The 26925-nt window shown below is 40.1% G+C and overlaps 1 protein-coding gene across 1 annotated transcript; it reads left to right on the top strand.

The window, feature by feature from the left end:
* Positions 1–936: 936 nt before the first annotated feature.
* urm1 (ubiquitin related modifier 1) lies at positions 937–15442 on the top strand. The gene is made up of 5 exons (XM_074690954.1): positions 937–1011; positions 2751–2821; positions 12106–12187; positions 14072–14120; positions 14702–15442. The coding sequence occupies exons 1-5, from the start codon at positions 977–979 to the stop codon at positions 14768–14770; spliced, it is 306 nt and encodes a 101-aa protein (XP_074547055.1). The 5' UTR covers positions 937–976; the 3' UTR covers positions 14771–15442.
* The last annotated feature ends 11483 nt before the right edge of the window (positions 15443–26925 follow it).

Here is a 26925-nt window from a genome sequence, read left to right as displayed (position 1 = left end):
CTCTGTTAGTGACTCTCTTCCTCACTCTTTGCATACTGAAAATAAACAGAATACAATTTCTCTATTTAGATGATTCATTCACTCTATGACAAGTTTATATGACACATACAACATACAACAATAACTAAGGGCTAATTTTTGCTTAACAAGTTATTTGGGAAATTATTCTGTTTATCATTAGCGTTAGTTTCTCAATATGATTGCCTGTTCTGTTCATCATGATCAATTAAATATATTAATTTTGCTTATTTTGAACTAAAAATCTTTAAAAATATGGTTGTGCGGTCTCTTCTGGTATGACTAACCTAATAGCATGGGGACAGTTGCAACAGTTGCAACTGTCCCCATGGTACCAGTCATGACAAAACACCATGTGCTAGCTAGCCACATTGACATTGACACATGCTCACCATGTCATTTAATAGTCAACAAACAGTGATTCAAACTAGAAAGGTTTGGATTCATTCATACATAAGGTCAGGACAGTATGACAAAAAAACAGCTCATGAAAAAAGCTACTTTCATACCTCCAAAACAACTTTATTTGATAGAAGCAGGGCCAGATGCTCAATATGGCCTCTCTCTTCTTGGTGGGTAGAGGGTCTAACTGAGCATGTGCAGTGTGAGTGTCATCACTCTAGCATGTTTCTGATTAGAGAAATAAGGCTTGTTGCAACCGTCCCTTGTTGCAACTGTCCCCAGTCTCCCCTACATTGTATATTAGCTACAGAGTGAATGGAGAAACGAGGAACAAGTGAAAACAGGTAAGAAAACAATAAAAAATTCAATAGTACAGAGTTTTTTTATGAGTAATCTCCGTAAAAATAAATAAATCACATACTGCGACAGTTTTAATCATTTTCTGTGGAGCAGTATGCTTTTCTTCAGCCTCCTGAATGCCGAAACGAAGATTAAAAAAAACTCTAAACGTCACTTCCGGTGAATCCCTCCAATACTTCCTGCATGTGCCGACAATATGGCAGCGCCCGTAAACATTCAGCTGGAGTTTGGGTAGGAGAATTTAAACATTTCACCGGTTTTCTAAGCCCAGCTTTGTTATTCTGTGCGTCTATGTGAAGACAGTCGCTGGTTTTTGACCACTGAAAGTGTTGATTTCTTTACATAAATACGTCATTCATTTATTTATGAGAAAAAAAAACTCCTCAGACTTGTTTAAGAGCTAACTTACAGCGATGTTGGTGTTTGTTAATTGAATATAAAACATTATACCCTGTGGTCTCGTGTTTGAAATAGCTTGACGCGGACAGTGAGGTATTTTGTTTGGATCATAGTCATAAATGAAACACTTTTACCGTCATAAACCGTATGAGACAGCCAAAATTATTCGTCTTTACTGTTTTTCTAGGTTAAGTTTGCTGGAGTGTAGCCTGTCAAAAAGTTAAAAACGACACATTTACCGTAAATCTTTCCAAGAGAAGCAAAAAGAGCCCCACGTTTCAAGTCAGGGCTCTCCTTCAAACACAGTCATATGATAAAACTCTGTCATGCGATACTGAATTGCTGTACTTACTTTATCAAACCAGAAGAAGAACAGACTTACTGAGTCCAAAACATACTGCTTTCACAAAACTGAGACCTAACTAGGGATTGGCTGCTGAAAAAGTGACCTACATAAGGCATGTGTCCCGAAAGACTTGACCTAATTTTGAGGGAGGTACCAACAGATAGACTCAAGTTAAGCCCTACAAAAAGAAAATGATTTAATTCTAATGTAAAATATGCAATATAAGATGATATAATAAATATATCCAGTTACAGTTTTTTTATAGCACTTTTAATTTTAGTATTCCTGTCACGTTTGAGAATTTAAAGAGTAATCTACAGCAATGTTGCAGGTGGTCAGCAGAGAGAAAACACAGATTAATCAGGTGTTATACAACAATGACCTATAAATACTGCAAATTTACCTTCTTTACAAAAAAAGAGGTCCACAAAATGAGCGGTTTACTCTTCTTATAGGGAATCAATTGTGGCCAAACAAATGGCCATTATTTTTTTCTGTTATTTTCTTGGTGATTCAGGTATTTAACCATCAAAGCTGTAAGCTAGCACACATCTCATGCACTCTGTTTTCCATCACAGCAAGCTCATATCTTTTGATTTTGTTTACACGTGTTAGTGTCTCCACTGTCATCATGTCATGTCATGGTTTGGCCAATCGCAGTGACCAGCCTGTTGTGTTCAGATCAGCAAGAAAATATCCACTTATCACAAGAAAACAAGCTTTGTTCAACTCCAACAACATGAAGAATATTTTTTACTCTTGAGTAAGCAGCTTGTCGATTCTGTGCTTTTCATGAGGAAACAGTCAATATAATCCATGGATTAATGTCCGCACTGAGCTACAGTGATAAATAAAACATAATTGATATAAGGCTGCTTTGTTGCATTTTTTACGATATGACTTCGTGCAAGCAGAGCCAAAAAGAAATATGAGCAAAGGTGCGAGCCTCATCCTCCACTGTTATAATCTGGATGATTTTTGCACTTCAGACTCTTGTCAGCATGAAATTTATAATTGAAGGCCTTAGGTCTCAGTGGCATTGTGTCATGCTGTGGTGGAGAATTTCAGAAATGCTCTGACAGTGTAATATTTGTCATTAAGGAACCCGATGAATGACTGAACAACTGAAAGATCATTACAAGTCGTGTTAGTAATTAGCTGATTATAAACTAAAGATCTAAGCGACACACACTTGATTGATTTTTCTAACTTTGTTTTTGCCCAGTGGTGGAGCAGAGCTGCTGTTTGACGGTGTAAAGAAACACCATGTGACCCTTCCAAGCCAATCAGATCCCTGTGAGTATCACCTTTCACTGGTCTGCGGATGTCATAAGTGGAGCAACAGATATGGCCCCTTTTTTGTTATGGGTAACAATGTTGAAGAGCTTCATATCTGTGTTAGTCTATGTGTATTCTGTGTTATGGAAGACAGGAAATAACAATCTGAGTCATCATCTTAATCCAAGTTAAAAAAAAATAATCACATAGTGTTATTGTAATGTCTAAATTAAGCCCATTGTTCTTTTCTGCAAAAACATTTGCATTTGGTGTTGAAATCATGCTCACAAAATCCACCTTAGCCAGTAGTTAGATTTCAGGTCTCACTTTTGTGATGAGACATTCAAGATTTGTTGACTTCTTCTCAGTCAAGACCCCAGAGAGGATTTCTGGATTCAAAGGCTATCCATATCATTAAGGCTGGGACAACATGCTTTCCTTACGGTTTGATTCTTGTACAAGTTTTGGGGTGCCAATTCAATTTAAATTGTGAATCTTCATCTCATTTTTGAGATTTTTTTTTGAGACCGTGTGAAAAAGGTTGAATGATGATGATAATGTCTACAGACTATATCAGGAGCCATATTTACCCGGAAATATGGCACACATCACATGTGAGTCAGTTTTTAAGATTGTTCAGGGGATCTGATATCTCAACTTTTATCCAACCCAGTTTATAAACAAAGACTAAAATGAAGAACTCAAATAAAAAATGGTTTTTGAACAAAAAAATCCTGATTTAAAATCAGTAAACCAAAAATCCAGATACAAAGAGATTATTTTTTTCTCCAATCCCGACAAATCCTGACCTTCATGGTCATTTGTTGTCACAGAACTTTGTTCAGAATATAAATTCCAAACCATCCATGATTGCACAATTAAGGCTATGTCCACACTTAGCTGGGTATTTTGAAAACAGCACATATTTTTAGTCACTTTGTCCTGTCATCCACACAAAACTGCATTTTTACATCACTAAAAACAATGTTTTCTGAAAACTCCAGCCAAAGAAAGTGAATATTTAGGAAAACTCTGGTTTCTTTCATTCATTTTCTGAACTGCTTATCCTGTTCAGGATGGCGGGTGACTGGAGCCTATCCCAGCTGTCATTGGGTGAGAGGCGGGTAGAGAGTGGTAGAGAGTAGAATGATCAATTAACCTGATGAGCATGTTTTTGGACTGGGGGAAGAAGCTGGAGGACCCAGAGAGAACCCACGCATGCATGGGGAAATCATGCAAACTCCACACAGAAAGACCCACAGGCCAAGCTGGGAATCAAACCACTGACCTTCTTGCTGTGATGCTGCAGCACTAGCTGTTGCTCCACTGTGCAGCCCCAACTCTGGTTTCATTTTTTTTTTATTTCTTTATTTTTTTGAGTTGACCCCGGGTCACAGAGTTCTTGGCTCTTAAACGTCGCAGCTGAGTGGCTGGGGGTTCATTCTGATCACGGGTACGGCACGAGTTTCATGTCTGAAAAACAGTGTCATGTATGGGTTTGACGTGCTTCGAGCTGCTCTAATCCACAGATTACATGTAGACGAAAATATTTTTAAAGACAAATTGAGGGATTTTAGTTTCTGAAAATACCTGCCTACGTGTGTACAAGGTCCGAATCTAATATGTTTAGACGAAATAAAAACTCTATAGAGTAACCTTACTGAGCATAGAAGGCTCTAAGATCTCTGAAACATGCTTCAGATTTGTATTTATGTAGTTTAAGGTGACAGCAGTGCTGCAGGATGTCAGAGAAACACGGCTCCATGAAACAACCTGTTTTATTCTCCTCTTGAAACACACGCTCATAAAAATGTTTAAAAACCTCACTGAAGTTTTTGGTTTGGTTTTGATTTATAGCAGCTGATAAAACCAGGAGCCTGGATTTCTTTGAGCTGGCTGCTCCAGGGGGGGAAACTTAGGATGGTTCTGAGAGCTTTGAAAACTATCAGAACGTTAGCAGCAGTGACATTTAAGGAGCGGTGTATTGGCGCCAGATAAACAAAATACAGTTTTCCTTTCCTGTTTGGCTGTTGGTGTCTCTACTTCATGACTCATGGCGGTGGCGCTAACAACATCAATCTATGCTTTACTTATTGGAGTCTTTAGTCAGTCATGTGTTGTGGGTTATGACTTTTTTGATATAATATATAATGAGTGTAAATAAGATTCCCACCTCTACTTGAAAGAGTCTGTTAAAACTTGGTGGCAGTGCACTTTTTAGTCGTGTTTTTTGACACCAGGAACTTTCTCCAGGAACTAGGGGCCCTTTGAGGCATTTTGTGCATTTTCTCAGCAGGAAGCAGGATCTAAATTTAGATCTGTGTTGGTTATTCTCCCCCCAGAAAAGTTAAAATCCAGCATCTCTGGGGGGTGGGGCCTGTAGTCCTGGAAGTTTCTAATTGGTGGAGCACCCTCTGAGTATTAGTTTCTGACTTCAACCATGAAAACATCAAACAGAGCTGGGATTGTCTTGGTTTGATAACTCCTAAAGAATCTTCTTCTAGTCTGATATTGTGACAGTTCCCGGTGTTGCAGTGTGACCCTGCGAACCAAAGACCCTCAGCTGAACGGCTGATGTGGAAACAAAGCTAACAACTACAGGAACAGGAACCACGTAGGTTGTTGAAGAGAAATCCTTGGGGCTAAAAGTTCCAGGTATCTCGGGACAAAAAGCACCATCAAGCTCTGAACAGAACATGTTAAAGTAAAGCCTGTTATAAACCCCAAAACCAACATTTTTAGATATCTATTAGCCACATACTGGATTTCACTTTCTCTGCCTGAAACTAATCTGTGTCCCTCCATCCTCCTCTTCCTCTCTTCTCTCAGCCTCCACTCCAAAATCTCTGTAGTTGTCTACTCTGTTCCTGAGTCTTTCTTTCCTTACCTGTTAATGTTGCCCACTCCCACTGATGTGCATTCACCTTAAGACCAGTCGAAAAACCAACCAACCACGTTCAAAGAGAGAAAGCTTTTTACCCTTTGCTATCAGGAGATCATGGCAGAGAGAATACCTGACAGGAAATCATACTGAATCCACCGTTTTTGTTCAGATTTTGTCTTTCAGAGGTTGCTTTGTCAATGTGTTTTGTCTTACTCCCACTTCCTCTTTTTGCATTTTGAAATTCTACTAAAAACCTTTTTAAGATCCAACTGAGCAAAATGTAAATTTCTGCAATTTTTCAGCTGGTCTTCAGATTTTGATCAGGTGTGTATAAATAGCCGTCATTAAAGTGGCTAAAAGTGAGTTCTGTTTTTTCCACGTGTCACAGAAAAGCAGAGGGACATTAGAGCTGGAAGTCGTGTTCATTGGGTCATTTTCGACTGCTCATTTTTCACTTCATAAAAACTTTACTGCACACCTCAGGATCCACATTGATTGGATTTTATTTCAGGTTGTTTCCTATAAGAGTCACTAACTCAACAGGAAGGAGTCAGAGGAAAGAGACACATTTTATTTCCCTGTCAGGACTCAGAAAACAGAGAAGGAGGAATCAACGCTTTGGGTAGATGTTAACATGCAGCCGAGGAGAGTGATGGGATATTTTACCCAAGTACAAGTACAGTCACTGTGATGAAATTTGACTGAAGTAGAGGTTAAAATATGAGTCTGCAAATTAACTGAGGTGAAATTAAATCTCCTTAAAGTCCTAAGTGCTCCTTTTCAGATCAGGGGCTGTGGAGTGAGGAGGGTGGAGAAGATGTCAAATCAGAGCTCTGAATAATATCCCAACATCTCTTCCTGTGCTGATTGTCGAAGTCTAAAAAGATCATCAATATGAGAACAACACAGATTTAGGTTGAAGTTCCTGAAGATTTGAGTTTCCTCTTTGTTTTTACTTTGACTTTGTAGACGCTCCCTGCATCATGTCACAGCCTGCTATGTCAGGATCAAGCAGCAACTTTCGATGTAAGAATATGACACAATGTGGAAGTGCTGAAATCTGCTGTGTCCACTTGAGGCTGGCGCCAGAAGTACAAAAAAAAGCCATTTTCAAAGCAAAAATTAACCTATTTACAGCCTGGTTCAAAAAACGTCTCCTGTCTGAGTCGCTAATTTTACAAGTGGCACACACTGTATGAGGGGTGAATTTTTGTTTAACTCAGCAGTTCAGAGGATATTAAGATCGCAAGCTCGCCCAATCAGAGCCACAGCTCGCGCCCTATAGCTGTAAGCAAAGCCCTTGCCACCAGTATGGCCGCTATAGTCGATGTGCTTCATTTTCTGTTTCAGAAAGTGACGGGTGACGTAGGGGAGACTACGTCCATGTTTCACACAGTCTATGGTCAGGATCAGGTTTACACTCATGTTTGCTCTGACTGTGGTTGGAAAGAGGTGTCAGCTTCATCAAATCTCTGTTTCTCTGAGCAGTCACTGACGTGAAGGACCAACCTGAGGAAGTGTTTGTTGTGATTCCAGCTTCTTCTTCAGGCACGCTCTTGATGGACAGCTTGTGTCCTGTCTGCTTATCACTTCTATCTGATGCAAATCAAACTGTAGTTAAGTTTAAAACTTCCCACAAAAGATACTCAAGTAGGAGAAAAAGTATCGGCTTCAGAAACTGCTTAAAAAGGTTCAAGTTCACAAAAAAGCTTCTAGATGAAGGACTTACGTAAATGTAATTAGTGACTTCTCATAAATGCGTGTTTTTGTGATTATGTTTGTGTGTTAAACATAAATGAAAGAATTATGTGTCTTCGGTATTTGACTAAACAAAGGGTGTTCATCCACAGTGCTGGTGTTACCAAGACAACTAAAAGACAAAAGTTGACCAGAACAGAGAATGTCAGCCAGATATGACCTTGCTGCACCAGTGGACCCCTGTGTGTGTGTGTGTGTGTGTGTGTGTGTGTGTGTGTGTGTGTGTGTGTGTGTGTGTGTGTGTGTGTGTGTGTGTGTGTGTGTGTGTGTGTGTGTGTGTGTGTGTGTGTGTGTGTGTGTTACTGAAAAACCCAAAGTTTTCCACAAAGGAGCTTCAGACTTTTAACGTTGGCGGTTCACAGACACTCGGACACGTTTTCTGTTTGATTTCCTGGTTGCGATCGTACGTCTGAGCTGCTCGGTTTTGTCTCCGACTCATTTCGCCTCATGCTCCTCTGATGAGTGAGTGTGCACACAGACGGGGTGCGATGGAGGCAGATATAATTGCTTCTGAATCCTCCGTATTTCTCTTTGACCCCAGTCGGTGATTGATGACCCTCGACTGAAAGACCCCACCCCCACCTCCCCTCTCTTTCTCCCCCTTTCTATCTACCTCTCTCCGTCACCCCCCTGGTTGAAGGATCACACACTTTCTGCCCCGTGTTTTAGCAGTAAGATGGATCGCTCACACCCCCGCTCACACACTCGCACACACATGACTGTCATAACCGCACAAAAAAGCAGAAGAAGAAAGGGCAGGAAAACGGCAAACACAAAGAGAACGAGTTTTGAATCGGCGTCAAAATGGCGCCTTTTTCCTGCCCTCCCTTCCATCTATCTCTCCCACACATGCTACGCAGATATCCCAAGATGCTCTGGGGGCGTGTGACGCATTTTCCCTCTCATTCCTCCTTCATTTTCTTTCCGTTGTACCTGGAACGCCAGCGCTATGGCACACCTTCCTTCTTTTCACCTCTAATGCGTTTGCATCATCCGCCATGTTTTTACACACTGTTTATACAAGCCTGTGTGCTTTAAAGAGCTGCACGTAACCTTTTACGAGAAAGCCATTAAAGGGACGCCGTCTGATGACGGTTTCTGTCATAAACATCTGAACTGATGAAAGTTCGAACCATTATCGAGCGTCAAAGCCAACCCTGGACTTTTCACGTTTGCTTGTGTGTGTTGAGACAAAGAGGCAGGAAAGTGAGAGCAGAGGAGAGCAGGCTTTATGGGAGACTTAAAGTGTGTGTGTGTGTGTGTGTGTGTGTGAGAGCAAATGAAAAGTAAATGGGTGAGCAGATGAAAGAGCGAATAAGGGGGTAATGGAGGAGAAAAATTACCAATAGTCAAGAACAGAGAGAGAAAGGAGAGACCGAAAAGAAGGAGTTATGACTGCTGGAGTGATTAGTTCTGTTTTTAGCCCCACAGAGGTCAATATTCACTGCCTGGTACTCTCTTCAGTGTGTGTGAGTGTGTGTGTGTGTGTGTGTGTGTGTGAGAGTGTGAGTGTGTGTGTGTTGCAGAGGGAGGTGTTTGTCTTTTTTATATGGAGGCCTGGAACCGTAGAAAAGCAGCACTATCATTATACCACTGAGCCGGCCGACAGCAGCGCAGTTAACTTGAACGCCATTCACACACACTCTCACTCACACACACTTTAGGCTCACATCACACATCACTGAGAGGAAGGAGCCTCCAGGATGTTGTGTTCAAGCTAAATGCTGCAGGAAGAGGCCTCGTAATGAGATCTTCTCTCATGATGACGTGTTGTCTCAGGTTGTTTTTTTCATGTATGTTTGTGTGTGAACATTTTTTAATACTTTTTATTTGGTCAGGTTTTAAATTTATATAGAGTAACAGAGTACAGACAGAAACGAGGTAAATGTGTTACATCAAGTTTGAAGAAAATGAATAATCATTCTTAGCTGGAGTCCATTACAGTTTCGATTCAGTCACAAGAAGATTGTGTCCTTCCTCTTTGAGACAAAGTTCTTTCTCCATCTTTCCCACTACTTAGGCAAGGATGCTCTTAGTCTCAGAGAAAAAGTCATCGTTTCAATTTCATATGTTTCCCCAATTTCCATCCATTCGTCTCGATTGAGAGTATTTTATTTTGCCAAGTATCTCAAGAATACAAGGAAATTGACTCTGGTTTGAACCACAGTCTCTGTGTATAACTATTGTGAATAAACACCAAATATTACAAAAATAACTTCAGTTGTAAGAAAAAATAAATGATTTTATTATCATTATAATTATAATAATAATTATTATTTATAATAATAATAATAATGATAATAATAATAGTAATATAATAATACAAGAACTTTGTACAGAAGAGCAGAGAAGAAAGAAAAAATGTACATGTTTAAGTTAAAATAAAAATAGAATAGTGCACTGAATAAGATTTCAAAGAAATATGCCACTTGCAAAAGGAAGATGAAAAAAAATGAGGAATGAAAATGAAAAGGTTTATACCACCTCTTTCTTACTCTGTAAACCAAAACACAGGAACCCATAACCAAAAATCTTTTCTAAGTAACACAAACATTGACCCAAAATGTCACTTCCAAAAGATGTGGGAGTGATTGGCGTCAACATGTCCACACAGTCTCCTGCATCGTTGATGTGATGGAGATTGTCAGTTTTTAATGTGTGGTGTTTAAAAAAAAAAACGAATCAGATTCTATCATCTAAACCTTCTCCACTTCTTTGAGCCTGTTGTTGAGTCCTGTGTGTCCCACACTGAACACCAGTCCTCCCTTGGTATTTCCAGGTTAATTTTTTTTTCCCCATTTGAATTGATAGAATGTGTGTTGTTCCCTGTCTGTGTTTAAAATAATTTCCTTTTTATATTCTCTGTATGCTTTAACCAAAACATCCACGACTTAAATTTCCCACGTCACTTGATTGGTCTTATCATTTTTTCATAATAGTCTCTTGGTTCTGTGTGAACATCTTAAAAATATTTTTGGTTGATAGAGAGAGTGTAGGGCATTTTATTCCGGGATAATGAAGTTAACCTTTGATTAATTTAGATTTTTTTATGAAAAATCTTTTTATTTCTGTGTAATCTGTGATCGTTTGAAGGATTTCCTGCTCATTAATGTCTGAAATCTTAAATGTTACACTATAAACACCTGACAGGTGAAGCATGGCCCAGCTTCCTCTCTTCTATAGGTGTGCTGTGTATTCATCATCATGTCTAATCTAAGATTTGGAGTCTGACGTGCGCGTTGCTAAACTCCTCGGCCCCTGTGAGATCCAGCATCCACCCGCCCCGGCTCCTCAGCTCCTCTCCTTACACCTGGCTCAGGATGACTCACCCTCGTCCTCTCACCCTCTGTATTTGCTCCATCTGCTGCTGCTGCTACTCTCCTTTCCTGTGTCCTCTGACCACATATTTCTTCTCCTGCTCCTCTGTTTCACCCTCTCCTCACACGTTAACAATCCTTATCTTTTTATTCCCTTCATTCCTGTAAAAGAAGGCTGTTAGCGATCATTTTAAGGTTGTGTGTCAGAGCGTGTGTATGTGTTGCGCTGGTGCTCTCGCGAGCCATCTTGCTCCTGTACATTAAGTCCACAGCTGTTCTTATACACACACACACACACACACACGCCGCACACTCGAGCACACAACCAGGAAATGGTCAGGAGGAATCATACGAGCTTTTCACGCTGCTGGTGTGTCTGTGTGATTTCACTAATTTTACAAGAAGAAGTGCAGACACACACTCAGGCTAAAACACAGATCCTCAGGACCCCTCACACCTCCTGGAGTGGCAAAGCTAACAGCTGCTGTAACTCTAATATATTCATTATTGGTAGTTTAGTGGGGATTTATCCTGAAACCTCTCATTGTGGTCGCCTTTGTGACTCTCTGTCAGCCGCTCTGAGAGACGCTCGACCTATTGTTGAGACAAGGTCAATCTGATTGTTTATAAGGTCAGACAAGGAGAAAATTTAAGCAACGCTCTGATTTGAGCTCATGCGGTTTGAGCACGTACAATTATCATTTTAAAACTGGAAATTTCTTTGACTGGATTTATGAAAACGCTGGAAAAGCGTGTTTCACAGACCGGGTTCAGGGTTTTTAGGATGCAGGTGCTCAGAAAAATGTCTCACTGAATATCAAGATTTTTTTTTGTTCATTAACCCTAAAAAAAATGTCACAGAAGCTTTGAACGCGCTGTGTTCTATTTTTAGTCCAAAAAGACATTTTATTCATTTTATTTCTTTATCCAAGGTGAACAATGTCGCTCTTGGCCATTGACTTCCCCCAACCCTCCCCCCATTTCCAGTGGTCTCTCCTCCCCCCAAACATACACATACACTCATAAATATACATGCACACACACACACACACACACACACACACACACACACACACACACACACACACACACACACACAAACGTATAGATATATATATGCAGCCTCGTCCCGCCTGGTGCCTCCGTCGCGTCACATCGACCGGAGGGGCTGGAACTGGTGCACCTTGACCCTCAACCCCTGACCTCTGACCTCTGTTGTCTGCCTCTGTATGGGCTTTGTGTGTGTGTGTGTGTGTGTGTGTGTGTGTGTGTGTGTGTGTGTGTGTGTGTGTGTGTGTGTGTGTGTGTGTGTGTGTGTGTGTGTGTGTGTGTGTGTCTATCAGGGGATGTGAAGCACCTGCTGGTCTGGATCCAACGGAACCTCCTGAAGGAACGGCCGGAGCTCTTTGTCCAGGGTGACTCTGTGTGAGTGTGTGTGTGCACTTGACATACACTTGATCTGTCTACTCCTGCCAACCCTTCAAGGTTTTTTACACATTATTTTACTGCAAAAACACCTGAGTAAATTTAGATTTTTAAAATAAAAACATTTATCTCAGATCAAAATGTGACACAGATCTGACGTTGTCGTCGAGCAGATTTCTGTAGCATTTCTCCTGGAGCTTAAAACTGCTGAAATGCTGAAAAAAAGCCTGCCTTTCCTCCAGGTTATGGGTTTCAGTAAGATGATTACCTGTGTGCTGGTGTGCTCCGTGTATTTCTACACACACGTGTATATTTGTGTGTGTGTGGGTCCAGCTCTCCCAGCAGTCTTATAGGACTGGCTGACTTTTACTGCTGCCTTTGTGCAGGACTATTTATAGCTCCACCTAAACCAATGAATGGAGAAAAAGCTGGACTACCTATAAACCTTGTAGATTAGATGGTGTGTGTTCAGAGCACACACTGTTTTTTGTGCAAACCCTCATCAAAGTGTTTCCCCATTATCTTCAAAAATGAAAGAAAGAAATATGTCTTTGATTACTTTACGATCTTTGTTTCCTAATGCAGGCCTGCGTTTGTGTGTGTGTTGGTGATGAATGCACAAACACACTTGTTATCACAGGTTCCTCTCATGCTGCCCTTCCTCGCTGACGTCACAGAGTTACCACAAGGTGGAGAGGAGCAGCGTGAGGGGCAGCAGTATCTGTAGCATGGTTCACCTTAACAGTTCACTCTGCGGCTTTCAGAAAAAAAAACAAAACGCACAGATGTGTGGACACGGCTGCACCCATAGGTGTCTACTGTAACCCTCCCCCTCCTTTCCCAGAATCCTTTTAGAAAGGAAAGAGGATTTTAGAGTATGATTTTGGGCCACTATTATTGTGTAGAGACCCCCACCCCCAGTCTTCATCCTCTCTTACCTCAGTCACACACACATTTTCTTTTAGCTGAGGAGTGTTTCAGATAACAAAAGCACTTTTTCATATTTCTAGAAAGAGAGGATTAAAAGTGTTTTGGAAAGCAGCAGTGAAAGCGATAAGAATAACCTAACAGTGCTTGATTATCTCTCTTAATAATGACCTGGACATAACTCACCTGACACTCACACACAGACGTTTACATAAGCTGAGATTTACTATCTTAAATGCAGCAGTTTGTGATTGGTCTGAAATTACACTATATGTCTTTATTTCATTAAATAAGAGTCTGAAAATTAAAGCACACTCTTGAAAGAATAAAAAAAAATGTTAACAATTATAATAATAGTAAATAATAATAACAAAAAACAGTAAATAAAAAAACAGCAGCAGAAGAAATTCTACTTAGTTTTGAGTACATTTCTCAATTATCTGTGTTTTTCATTTATAAAATGAATCATTTTATTGCAGTGGGATCACCTGGAAATATACTGTTATTGAAAATATTCCAAAAAAAATAAAATTAAAACATTTAAAGCATTTAATGCAGGAAAAGTTATTTTCAGATTCTGTTTTTTATTCCTTGTTTTTTTGCTTTTACTCATGTAGTTCTTTCATTTGTTGGTGCAGCTTTCACGGCTCATAATTTCGCTTAATTTTCTTGTAATCAAACTGAAAAGTTAAAGTTTACATTTATGTATTTCAGAGGATTTTTCTTTAGCTATAGGCTTTTCTTCTCTTTCTTCCTCTGCTTGTTCACACGTGTGTGTGTGTTAGTGTCTTTGTGTCACTGTTACCTTTGGGAAATGTGTCTCAACCATAGCTGTGTGTGTGTGTGTGTGTGTGTGTGTGTGTGTGTGTGTGTGTGTGTGTGTGTGTGTGTGTGTGTGTGTGTGTGTGTGTGTGTGTGTGTGTGTGTGTGTGTGTGTGTGTGTGTGTTTTCCCTTAGGAGACCTGGGATTCTGGTGCTTATCAATGATGCAGACTGGGAGCTAATGGTGAGCATTGGGAGCCACGTTCACTGTCAGATGGTGTGATGTGTGTGTGTGTGTGTGTGTGTGTGTGTGTGTGTGTGTGTGTGTGTGTGTGTGTGTGTGTATTCTTATCTACTCAAGCATTATTTTTATTTTATGCTATTTTATCCCATGTTGTCAGTTTTAAGGATGCATGGAGCTAAATAATGGGAGAGCAGGCACGTAGATGTGTTATGTCTTTAATGGCTGTATGAAGAAGCCTGTGCTCAAATGGAGGATGAAGACTGTATGTGTGTGTGTGAAGGTTAGCCTCTGAGATTGTTCATTTTCTCTTGAGTCACTTCGTGTTTCATGTAATGTGAACACAGCTGCAGAACAAGTTTGTCCTTGGGGCCTCATATATCTGAACACATATTTACATGCACACGCAGTTTGAACGCTTCAATTTGAACCCATTGATTCAATTACGGGACGTAACATAGGATGTAAATGAAATGAAAAGTTTGTCATTGATTGGAGCACGCTGGGAACACAGGAGTATTTTTCTCCTCTGACTTGCAGAGGTGTTTGAATATTGAATGCTTTGTGTGTTTTCTTAACCTCAGGGGGAGCTGGATTACCAACTACAAGACCAAGACAACGTGGTGTTTATTTCTACCCTTCATGGAGGATAAAATGAATCGAGGAAAACAAACATCTCTGTAAAGCCTTTCTTCTCCACATCCTCTTCCTCTTCACCCCCCCTCCACTTCTCAACAATGCGTCACCCCATTGGACGCTGCCCGCACCGTGACATCTGTGGTGATTGATGTCGGTCTGCAGGAATGAGGGAAAATTCAGAGATGGTTACCAAGAGTAATGGGGACACAAAGAGACAGGGGTTCTGTAGACTTTAGTGGATGAACCAACATTGTTTATACAGTACATATAAAACTGGTCAGGTTTTTAAGGGCAGACACTGAAGATCTGTGTGTAGGGGTCACCTCACAGGTGTGTGTTAATACCCACATTTGGTGTGTAAACCTTTATTTTACTGCACTTTCTATTCCAACATGAGACTGAAAGTGAGTATAACCTTATCTGAGGAATCAACAGACCATAAAAATTATAATAGTTTAAAAAAAAGTTTCCACCCTTTGTAGTTATTTTTTCTTATAAACATTTAATAAATTGTCAAAAATACACTCTAACAGTTAAAACACTGATAATGCTTGTTGAGTATCACATTTTCAATTCTAACACCTTCCCCATACTTTTAAGGATCACTTCTGTGTAACAGTCATTTATTATCAATTCATTATCCAGCAGACATTTGTGGATACACCGGTATGATAGTGTGTCATAATTTAGCAAATATTCAATTATTGCTTGTGAATGTGAACTGTTTTTTTAGCTTCTTTTTTGTGTCTTGTAATATAAAAAATAAAAAAATAAAAAATAATGTTTTATGCTTCAGTTACCTTTCCTAGGCTACTGGATACATAAAAATAGTTTTCATTCTTTCTATCTTTTCTGTTATTTTATTTATTTATTACTGTTTTTTTTCTCTTTTCTGTTGCAATTTGTTATTTTTATTTTTGATATTTTTTTGTTTAATAACTTTAATTTTCGTAAAAACAAACTATTTCGACGTATTCAGTAGGAAAATTGAAACGCTGTTTCGACATTTTTATATAAAATATATTACATCACTTTGACTTAAGCTTAAAACATTTTTGGTGGTGAAAAAATGAAGTAGCCTATAAGCTGTATTTTTAGAAAAAGACAGGCCTAATTCTCACACTCTTGATTTACGAAACACAGTCGTAATAATGTGTTTTGGAGCACGGTCTGCGCTGTGTTAGGAAAAGTAGACTTTGTATTCTTCTCTTTTACTCTGCCCATGATAAATATGAGGTGTTTCTGTACTTTAACATGTCCACGCAGAGTCCAGTGTGGCGGCCATGGTGCCCCGCACACTGAGGCCTTCATCCACACGCTTTCCTCAATTAGGATTTTGCATCACGCTTCGATAATTCCAGCTGATAGCTTATATCTGATCGATTTAAGGCCCTCTCTGTGATCACACCGCAGTTTTAGGCTGATTAGACGAGACTTCAGGGAGATTTCACCGTCCCGTAGCCCCTCTCAGCTGGAATATTCATAAGAGGGGGTGCTGTGTGTATGTGTGTGTGTGTGTGTGTATGTGTGTGTGGTGGGTGGGTTGTGAACTACAGGAGCACTGCGGGAGGTCGAGTTCTAGCCTCCGGGTTGCCCTCCTCTGAACGCCCGGGGCGACCTAAAACCTTTTCTCGGTGGTGGAGTCCGATTTGCAACGGGAAACCGAGCGATAATGGCGGCTAGAAAGGAAATGCTAATGAAGCTATAGGAGGTGTTCAGAGAGGAGAGGACGCTGCTGGTGTTTGGGCCTTTTCGGACCAGATATTACATTTTTTTTAAAATGCTAACCAGTTTATCCAGCCTCTGCGTATTCTAAGCTTCTAAGGGTTTTTATTTCAGTTATAAAATTACTCCAGTGACCCATACTTCTTGTCCAAATTCAACGCTTTATCCCCTCTCGGTTTCCGTCCTTATTTATTTCAGCTATAATAGGAAATACAGACATAGTTAGACCACTGGAGGTTTTCCATGAGTCCTGCAGGGTCTGGACTTTTTCCTGGGATCAGCCCTGTAGCTTGCACACTGACTGTCTGGCTGCTCAGCAGGAGGGATGGTGACGATGCAGGTGGTGACAGTGAACGCAGCATCAGAGCACACGCGTGTAAATCCGGGTTATAACAGAGGGCATTGAAAGCGCCTGAGCTCTGCAGTCCTCAAGAAAACACCAACCAATGAAAATAAACCACCAGAATATGATTTCACATTACTACATGATTTACCTGACAGGTTCATCAGTTTGAATCTTTTTATCTTGTAAAAAAAATGGAGCAAAATAAAGCGGAAGCCCCACATTATAGAAATGCTTTATTTACCCCTGCTCAGCTTATTAAGACCGCGCTGACAAATTTTCATCCCTTGAGATTTGCGCACATTTTAATGTAATCTCAGAGTGTGAGTTAACCAAACTAAAAATAAAGTCCAGTATATGAATTAACACCCCCCTGCTTAGTTTAATGCCAAGACACCTGCTGTCTGATTTGCAGATTTGGAGTTTCCAGCAAAGAGTTCAGAGCTCAGACTCAAATATGCAGCTCATATTTCACAAACCTAAGCTGAGCCAAATAACTTTTTAATTACATGTATTTTCAACCCTTTAAAGGCTTAGCTTTATTACAACAGTGCAGTCTGATATGTAGGATTTATAAGGCTAAATACTATTATTGTTATCACTTTTACAGTATGCAGCTTTTACATGGAGGAAAAAAAACTTGCACAAATCCTGCGGTCATGCAGAACAAACATATCACATATTCAATTTTATTTTTGTACAGTCCTAGTTTTACAAAGAGAATCAGTGGCAGTGTATTTCTCAGTTTAAAGACCCTCCGAAATTAACAAAGGTTAGCGTTTAATGTTATAGCACATATTATGTTAGCTGCGTGTGCTAGCTGTGTGTGTGGTGTGTGTGTGTGTGTGTGTGTGTGTGTGTGAGTGTTTGTGCTTTGAATCTGAGTCTAAACCTACAAGCTAAATAGAAACAATTTTATTTAATATATTTTAGAAGCTTTTTCATAGGTAATATAATTCAAACCATTTCTGTACCAGCTAAACGTTAAAACATCTTTTCCTTTTTATTTATAATTTATTTTCTATGGAATTAAAATAGAGTTAAATATCAAATAAATTAGCAATTAGCTGAAATTAATATGGGATAGAGCTAAAGCGTTAGTTAAAATAAAAAGGAGGAAAAATAAAAATAGGAAATATAAAAAATGGTCCAAAGAGCGTCCCACGTGATGTCTCTGTGACGCTGTTAGGCTCCACAGATTTGTGCAGCGTCAAACAGCAGGCCTACTCTGCTCTGTGTTTTCTGATTCTGCTACTGTGTCAGAACACCAAATGTTCACTTATCATCAAGTTCGAAGCAGGTCCAGTGTCTCCTGTAAAATCCCACCTAGCTCTGCATTAATAAGCTGCAGCTTTGCTCCTAAATACTCAGGAATAAGTTGAGGATCTTTTCTGACAGCTGAATTCAGCTTTCAACGAATTTCTTTTCCTCAAATCAAGAGTCAGCTGTCTTCTTTCACAGCCTGTTTAATTCCTTCCTGTATGACTTTATATGTCTGACGGTCCCAGCTTTGCTCATCTCCTCCTGGTGCCCACAGGCCTCTCCCTGACCACTCCACTCTCTGCTTTCTACTATTTGCCAAACACAGTCGATACATCGATGCTCCCCGTCGATATTTGCCATTTAAAACAAACAGCCCTGATTAGATCTTCGACAAAGTGTAAATACCAATCGGGTCATGCAAAGGAAGAACGTGTTACATGAGGCAGGATCTTTTTTCTCAACTCCACTTTATTGGAGTGTGTGTTTTTCTCTCTTTTGCATCTTACCTGAAATGAGACAGTTAGAAAACAAAACGGGCCTTTCTATAAGAGGCGTCTTTGTGGTGTGGAGGGAGGCCCACATTCTGCATGTGGCGTTTGGCCAAAGACAGCAGCAGTGATGAATGTGAGTCTCCAGCAACAGATGTCCATACACAATTCTTGGGGTTGAATTGGAGTTTACTCAAGAATTGCGTTTGGACAATCAGACGCTAAAGACTCTGTGTATCCTCTGCCAGAGGTTAAAAACGAAAAGAGAGCTTTTTAATCAGTTTAATCTCAAGAGCATGAGCAGTTATTGTAGCTGCAGGCCCATGGCTGCACCTGCTGAGGCTGCCTGCGTGCCCTTTGACAGAATGAGCTGCGTCTGACACTAAAACTGTTTCCCTTTCCTTTTTTTAAAGCGAGGGAGCTGCAGCAGTGTGCATTATCCTCTCTTCTCACATGCATCAGCAACACTTAGCTGGAGCAGCAAAAAATAAAACCCAACACACTTAAACTGCAACCCTGTGAATGCCTCTGCACACTCCTTTGCAAAACATCAAACAGAAGCTAATGCACTCATTTGCTCTGATTGCCATAAAGTGAATTATCATAATAAAATAGTTCAGGATGCATAAAGATGCATCGTTGCAGCCACAGCCACTTTCTGACTTCTGTTCCTCTGTTTCAAAGCAGCTCATCCCCCACTTTCCCTTTCAGCTACCGCTCAGTTGTAAAGTTAACCCCAACTCAGTCCGCCTCTCTGGGGCCTAAGATGGCTGAAATGCATCTTTAAGTAACATGTCATCCTCTTTGGTTGCGCCAGAGTCCCACTTTCAAAGTGTTATTACAAAGAAAAGGAAAAAGTGAGCTGGACTCCTCTTTCATCTTTAAAGTCCGAGGTGAACACGCCAAGGGAAACGCTTCGCCATTTCTGCACCTGTTTACTGTCATCGATTTAAGAAGACTGTGGAGCCTCAGGATGCACAAAGGCTTTTCCATGGGTGTTAAACCTAAAGAAGAAAAAGAAGAAGAAGAAAAGAAAAATCCCTTCTTCCATTAAAAAGACTTAAAGCGTTTCTGTTCTTTCCGATTTTCCTTTCAAAAAGGAAACCCCTTAGTTCCCGGTGGTGCCGCGTCCTTGGTTCAGTTCCCACGATGTGCGTTCTCCCGGGTCTCCGCGCTCCAAATCCCCCCGAGCCAGCGGCGTCGCACGGTGACGAAAAGAGGCTGAGGAGCAGGAGGAGAAGAGCGGGCTCCTGCCTCCCTTCGCCTCCATCCTTCCTCTTCGGCTCTCCCGTGCTGACTGACTGCCTGGATGCCTGCCTGCCTCCCCTCTCTCCCTCTCCCTGACTGTGTGCCCTCCTTCCCTTTTTCTCCCAACAATAAACGCTGCGTCCGCGGCGCGAGGTGGAGAGAGGAGTGGAGAAGGTCCTCGCTTGGTACTGAATTTGAATAACACCACGGGGTGATAAATGTCCATTGTACTGCTTAAGTAATGAATCTCCGCTGTCCTCTATGTCACACACACACATTCACACACACGCACACACACACACACACACACACACACACGCCAGCAGCTGCGATGAGGGACCAGCAGCTCCTCTTAAAGACACAACAGCCCTATTTTCTCCCCAAAAAGAGATTACAATCCCGACACTGTTTACTCTCTGACCGCACTGCATGACGTTCACTGTTTGTCTTGTGCCCCCTCTCTTGTGTGAGCAAACTAGTGCAACGCTGTAACCAGGCACGAGGGCATAAAGCGGTGCCTTCAGCGCCATGTGCGGCCATTCTGCCTGAGAAAAGGCCAAACTACTGTATGCGGGCCTGTGTGGCAAGTTTTGTCCGGTGTGACAGAAAATGAGTTGTTTATATGATGCTGATGTGATGGAGGACTGTTAGGCTGACAGAGGCGGTGTTATCATACAGTTCACGTCAGGATAAATCATCTTTTAGAGGCCAAAGTTCACAAAAATACTTTCAATATGAGCTCCAAACTCAGGCAGAAGTGCAACAGTGACCTCTCATCCAATGTGCACCTGCTTCATCATGACAACTCTGACCTCTGAGCTCAGTTTAATTATTTTACCAGAATACTGAAACAAAACTCGTGCGAAATTTCAGGATTTTGAGTTTTTACGCACAAAGAATGTCTAAATAACACAGATCACAACATTTCTATGGAGCTGACATGTTTTTATTTGTGTGCATATCGCATAGACGTGTGCATACTGTCACTGGAAACAGGAATCTGTGTCAAGCCCATCCTCGTGTCGTACATATCAGCACTTTTGAGTGCTGCGTTTGCGCTGCAGCTTTTTGACGCTTGCAAACGCCTCCTCTCCCTCGCTCTCTCCTCCACTTTCCCTCTCCTCCTCTCTCTTCCTCTCCCTCTCACTAATAAATCATCCTGTCTGATCCCGCCCCGGGCGCAGGGGGTCCTCCTCTTTAAAGCTCAATCCGTTTTTTCCCCTTTTCATCCTGGTGAAGAAGCCGAGTTAACCTCTGCTGATCCACAGGGCCACGCAGAGCCCCCTCTCAGGCCTAGCCCGCCTCTCATTCATTCATTAATTCATCCATTCATTCAGCCAGTCACTCAAGCTCTTTTTGCTTCTGTTTTCAGGGAGCAGTAAAAGGCAAACCCCTCCATCTCCTCTCCTCTACCTCACTCCTTTTTTTCTCCCTTGTTGCCTTTTCATGCCTTGACTCATCCAGAGGCGGGAAACCTGGAGGGAGTCAAGAGGGGCCACTTTCACTCTCACCTTGACTTCATTTACTGCTGGTGCTCAGGATTATAAACATGAAGAATTTTACCTTGAAGATGGGCTTATGGATGGGCTTGGAACGTTGTACTTTTGTAGCAAAAATGACTCACAGCTTTAAAAAATGAGCGGCAAAAGAATCTCATGAAAACTCTCATAGTTTGAAGTGAAGTTCCCTCAAAGTGAAGGTCTTTCAGTTTTTGTGTGTGGGCTTCAGAAAAAAATCTCTGCTCATTCTGGAAACCGTCCTTTACAATTCAAATATCCAACACCAACCATTAAAGTCTAAGTAGCAACACAAAAAACAAAATTGAAACACTATCAACTTCCCTCAGAGGCTGAATTAAAGCCTTTTAGCTCACTAGCTTTCATGTCGTCTGTTACTCTTGGTGGTGTATAGTCGGGGTGTGTGTGTGTACACACAGAAACAGTAGGGGACCGCTACACTCCAGGCAGGGGCCACTATGCTTCTCTCCATTCACAAATCAATGTTTAACCCGCTGGCTAAAAGGCCTGGCAGGGGAGAGGGAGGCCCAGTCGACGGGGTGGGCTATGAAACCATCCTGAAGAGACGGAGAGGCAGGGAGAGGAGAGGAGGAGAGGACAAAGGGAGCGGAGGGAATCCTTAAAATAAACCTCCTCTGGTGAAGGCATCTCCTCCCTGCTGCTACAGGGCACTGCTGGAGAGGACGGGGAGCAGAGAGGAGAGGTTAGACAGAGACAGGCAGGGGAATGTCAGGGAAATTTATAGTGGGAAGCTTGTTTAGGAAAGACAGGGTGCTGAGACAAACGGACAAAGAGGTAAATTAGAATGAGAGGTTCAAACTGTGGACAAACAGAGCTGCTTCAACACTTAGAAAAAGAGTTTTGATGCAAACATTCATGGTAGTCATGGTTAAAAATAGCAGGATTTGTCCATCCCTATTAGAAAATAATGTTTGCAAAAGTGCATCTCCATTCACCTTATTCTCATATTCTGATTTGACTTCTAAAAATTAAAGAAAGTAGGTTAAACAAACTTTGAACTACTACTTGGAGACAACTTGGACAAATGGGCAACACAATACGAGGAGAGAAAATGGCTTGAACCAGAAAAACATGACTCTTGGTTCCTCTTGAGACTAAACCAGTCTTTGATCAAAAGAACTGGAAGACAGTTAAGATAAAACGTTAATGGGACTTGTACTCAGTAAAATAAAAAAATAAATAAAATAAATCCAAGTTTTAACAGGTGGGCAGAAAAAGGCCTTGGCTGTGGGTGTTCATAGGTGGTAATACCTGATAGAGCAGAGAATAGAGGAACAGCCCAATAACTACACATCCTTTTTTAGTGGTGAGATCAATGTTTAGGGTCATTTTCCCATTGTAACTCCCTCAAAACAAACTTCAATTTCTATTTTTCCAACTCTAAATCTGAACTACTTAAAATGTGTATTAGCCCATCTCAGGCAACTTTATTTCCCGTTACAAAGTTCCTCAGCTGAAGATGGCTACATTTTTTCTCAGTCCTGCAACCAAAACTCATGTCACCTCCACAAAGAATGTGTAAAAGTTTGTCAACTCCTTTGTTTTTCCCTCAAAAAATGTAAATTTTGAAGGAGCGTTTGGTTAAGTGTTCATAAAAATTGTATTTCTGTCACAAAAATCCAGTTTTACATTTGAAGCCATTTTTACAGTTTGAGGTGACCAAAAAATCAGCTACATCAAATTTCTCATAAAGTAATTTATCAAAGAGTTGTATAAATGATGAGCCAATAATCATTTAAAAAGAGGGTAAATTTATTCATTTATTTATTTATTGTTTAGAAATTACAATAAAGTAACAGTAATGAAAACTAACCTAAGTGTTAAAAGAAAGCAAGATGAGGCTTTAGCAGGATGAGGAGGGCAGGTGCTTCCTGTGCAGAGGCTTCAGTCCTCTCTGGTTTGACTCGGCCCAGCTCACAGTCCCAGCATGGTTTGATGCTTTTCATCCCTCCTCTCTTCCCACATTTTCTGTTCCTAACAGGCTGTCCCACCAAATACAGGCAAAGACCCCCAAAACCAGACTTAAAATCCCTGTGAGGAGCTTTTAAGTGATCTTGAACACTTCTCACTTTTGGATATGCCTGATTGTAATCTATGATAAAATAACATTAACTGAGCCAAAACAGGTGATTTCTATGTCTCAGCTTCACAGGCAGGTATTCCAGAACCGGATTGATTTACGGCACCTAGAATTCCTTATGACGACATTATACTGGCTAACAATGTTTAGCAGTGAAGAGCAAGGTCTGGGCCTGTATCCATCAACAAGTGATGGAAACAGACCAGTTTGTATGATCTAGGTTATTTTATTATTTTAAGATCATCTTAATTGTGCTCAGAAACACCAGATTTACCCTTTCCCAAACTTTCCCTTTATTCTTATTTCTGATCTTTGACGAGTGACCGCCTGACAACAGCCGTATGTTCAGTTTATATTCTTCTAATGAAATGACCATTTCTTAAAAAATAAATAAATGAAAGGTTTTCACACCATTACTGCTTGCAAAGCTTATTGCTGTTTACTAGCAGTTATGCAGTGGTCTTTTCAAACTTGAGAGTCTATCAGTAAAATGAAGAGCCAGATCAGAGTGTTTTGAATAATTTGCAAACAACAAACATCTACAGTTTTTGTGAGTTGCCATCTTATTCACCATGTCGAGCTATTAAATTTAAGGGGGGTAATGGGTCAATTACCAGGTCATGTGACTTCATGCCAGCATTCAAAATTATATCCATAAATTTCTATCAAATTTCAAATTGGCAGCCTAAGTGGAAAAAGACAGTGACCATGAGGCAAGTCCTAATTTTTTTCATGTAAATTATATTTCGGCGGAACTTGTTTAAATAAAATATTGTTCCTAAAGGATGAATGTATGTATTGCTTTTTAGAGTAAATGAATTACATCTACACAGCTTTGATAATCAGGTGTTTAATGTCTGTATCCTGTGGGATACATTGTCTTGATAGGGGTATAAAATGGGAAAACTCGATCACAGATATGCATGTGTTTTGAGGACAATACTCTATAGATCCCCTACAATACTACAATATTGTTTACTCTTTATATATATATATATATATATATATATATATATATATATATATATATATATATATATATATATATATATATATATATATATATTGCTCAAGAAATAGCGGGAACAAAATTCATAACAAAGTAACTCCAAGTCAGTTACACTTCTGGGATATCAACCTGCTCAGTTAGGAAGCAACACTGCTTTTGAATCACTTTCACTAGCTGTTGGAATGGAATAGATAACGTGAAAATGAAAGGCAATAAACAAGACAACCCTAATCAAGGAATTGTTCTGCAGGCAGTGGCCACGGGCCATTTCCCTGTCACTGTCTGTTTTCATTGATACTGGTGATGAATTTGGTATATAGTATAGTGTAGTATAGAATAGAATAGAATAGAATAGAATAGAATAGAATAGAATAGAATAGAATAGAATAGAATAGAATAGTATAGTAAAGTATAGTATAGTATAGTATAGTTTTCTATAGTATTGATTTTATTGCATAAACCTTTCCACTGCTTAATACATGTGTCAAACATTTTGATTTGTTCTGTACTAACTTTTTTTTTTTTAAAGTTGTGCGTAAGATCTAAAGGGTAGCTAAATATTTGCTTTTATATGTTTCAAAAGAAAAAAAAAACATTTTTCAAAAATTAGTTAAATTTCAAATTTATTCCCCTAAATGGGCAACGTATCCCCTGGGATACAGAGTGTAAGAATTGAAAATAAAGATCATATTTAGGAAAAAATCTTGGAACTGTGTTATTATAGCCTAGATACATTAGAAAATAGCAATTACATAATTTTTATAAATATCTATATGTGCTTGCCCATTTAAGGGTTAAATTGAGGAGACATAACATTTTTATTTTTATCACAGTTCATACAGAGCAAGCATGCACAATCTGATTGTGTTGGATAGGGTTTTTCAAGGAAGGTCCCTCAGCATATGATGTTCTCCACCAGCTTTGCTTTTATGATGAAATCAGGTAATTGGCCAACTTTTGGCAAATGAATATGCAGCTCACTCTAACCCTGCTTGGTGAGGTTGGAGTTGGTAGATGAGCACTGGTAGGACAGAACAGGCAGAGCACCGGGCTGTGAGGACAAACTGAGTTTACAAAGTAAAGCTTGTGGTCACTTTTCAAACAACAGCAATAAATAAATAAAGTACAGTTTTGTACTTAACAATTTAGGTAATTAAAACTATAAAATGCAAAACTTAAAAATCATCATCACGTCAACTTATAATTACACTAAAAAATTAACTGACTCAAAGTCTGGAGGATTCTACTTGCTCCTGTTACTGGTCCTCAGTCCTGTTACTCCTCATTCAGGAAGGAGGTCAGAAAGTAACATTAATGAGTTTTTAGCATGAGAATTATCCAATGCATAAAATGTAGCCACATGGCTTTTATGCTAATAGCAGGGTGACACTAAGCACATTACATTGATTATTATTATTACAATTATGGACTTTCCATGGTCTGCGGAGGATCTGAGGGTCTGTAGAGCACAAAAAGAGTCTGAAAAACAAGAATTCAAATGATAAAAATATAGAAATACAATGAAACTCAAAAGAGTTTCACAATTGATTTCATAACTTTCTATTTAAACAGTGAAATTTGAATAAAACAAAATAAATACCAAAAATTAGAGCTGGTGTAAAAATCAACTGAGAAAGATAAACTCTACTGTTACATCAAAGGTGTTGTTCCTAAATCTACTTTTCAAATCACAGAGCTCTTGGCTGTTTGACCCATGAGGGCAGAGAGCTCCTGCTGCAGGTGCCATACTGGAAATGCTGGACCAACCTCTAAGAGGCGGGTCTGAAACCTCCTCACTGACAGCTACAGCATGCTCAGCTGTCAATCAAGTCAGCTGGGCCTCTGATTGGGCAAACTCTAAATCTTAATGTCTTCTAAATTACTGATAAACCCCAACTGCACAGTGTGTGTCAATGAGCTGTTCATTCATGAAGTGGTTTTCTGAACCAGGCTGTAAACATTTTTATTTTGGCAGTAAAAATCATCCTTTTTACTTCTTGGCATTTCTGCATCAGCTTTGTTTCTCATGTCTGGAGGGTTTTGCTTGGTATAAATGGGAAGAATAGCTTAAAGATGCACAATATAATCAATGCACTTAGGTCTTAGATTATATGCCATAAATTTCCTGAAATGTTCCTAAAGTTCCACCTGGAGATCACTGCTTGTGTTATTCAGGGTCAAACATTTGACCCCCTGACTGGGCCAAACCAACCAGAGCCCATCAGTGCAAACATCAAAGGCGTGCTTTAGTGTGAGTGGGAGGTGCACATGTTTCCTGGTGACAGTAAAGTTTACTCACCACAGAAGAAGACTTCATAACTCTGATCACAAAGAGGACCTATACAAAATAATAAAACAAACTCTTACATAAAAGCACAACTGAGATTTCTGCTGCTTCCCTCCTCTCTGATCCAATACACACCTAAAGTGCCACCACACACAGAGACACACACACACACACACGCACCTTCCCAC

Source organism: Halichoeres trimaculatus, unplaced genomic scaffold (assembly GCF_033239565.1).
Source record: "Halichoeres trimaculatus isolate MK-OKI-2021-1 unplaced genomic scaffold, fHalTri1.1 fHalTri1_scaffold_16, whole genome shotgun sequence".
Taxonomy (NCBI): Eukaryota; Metazoa; Chordata; class Actinopteri; order Labriformes; family Labridae; genus Halichoeres; species Halichoeres trimaculatus.
Note: the sequence above shows the minus strand (reverse complement) of the source record. Positions and strands in the feature narration are given on the sequence as shown.

What these genes read in the sequence shown, in the direction of transcription:
- urm1 (XM_074690954.1), top strand. Translation starts at nt 977, where the DNA reads ATGGCAGCGCCCGTAAACATTCAGCTGGAGTTTGG. An exon ending in TTTGTCCAGGGTGACTCTGT is followed by an intron (nt 12,188 to 14,071) that starts GTGAGTGTGTGT and finishes GTTTTCCCTTAG; the next exon opens with GAGACCTGGGATTCTGGTGC. An exon ending in ATGCAGACTGGGAGCTAATG is followed by an intron (nt 14,121 to 14,701) that starts GTGAGCATTGGG and finishes TCTTAACCTCAG; the next exon opens with GGGGAGCTGGATTACCAACT.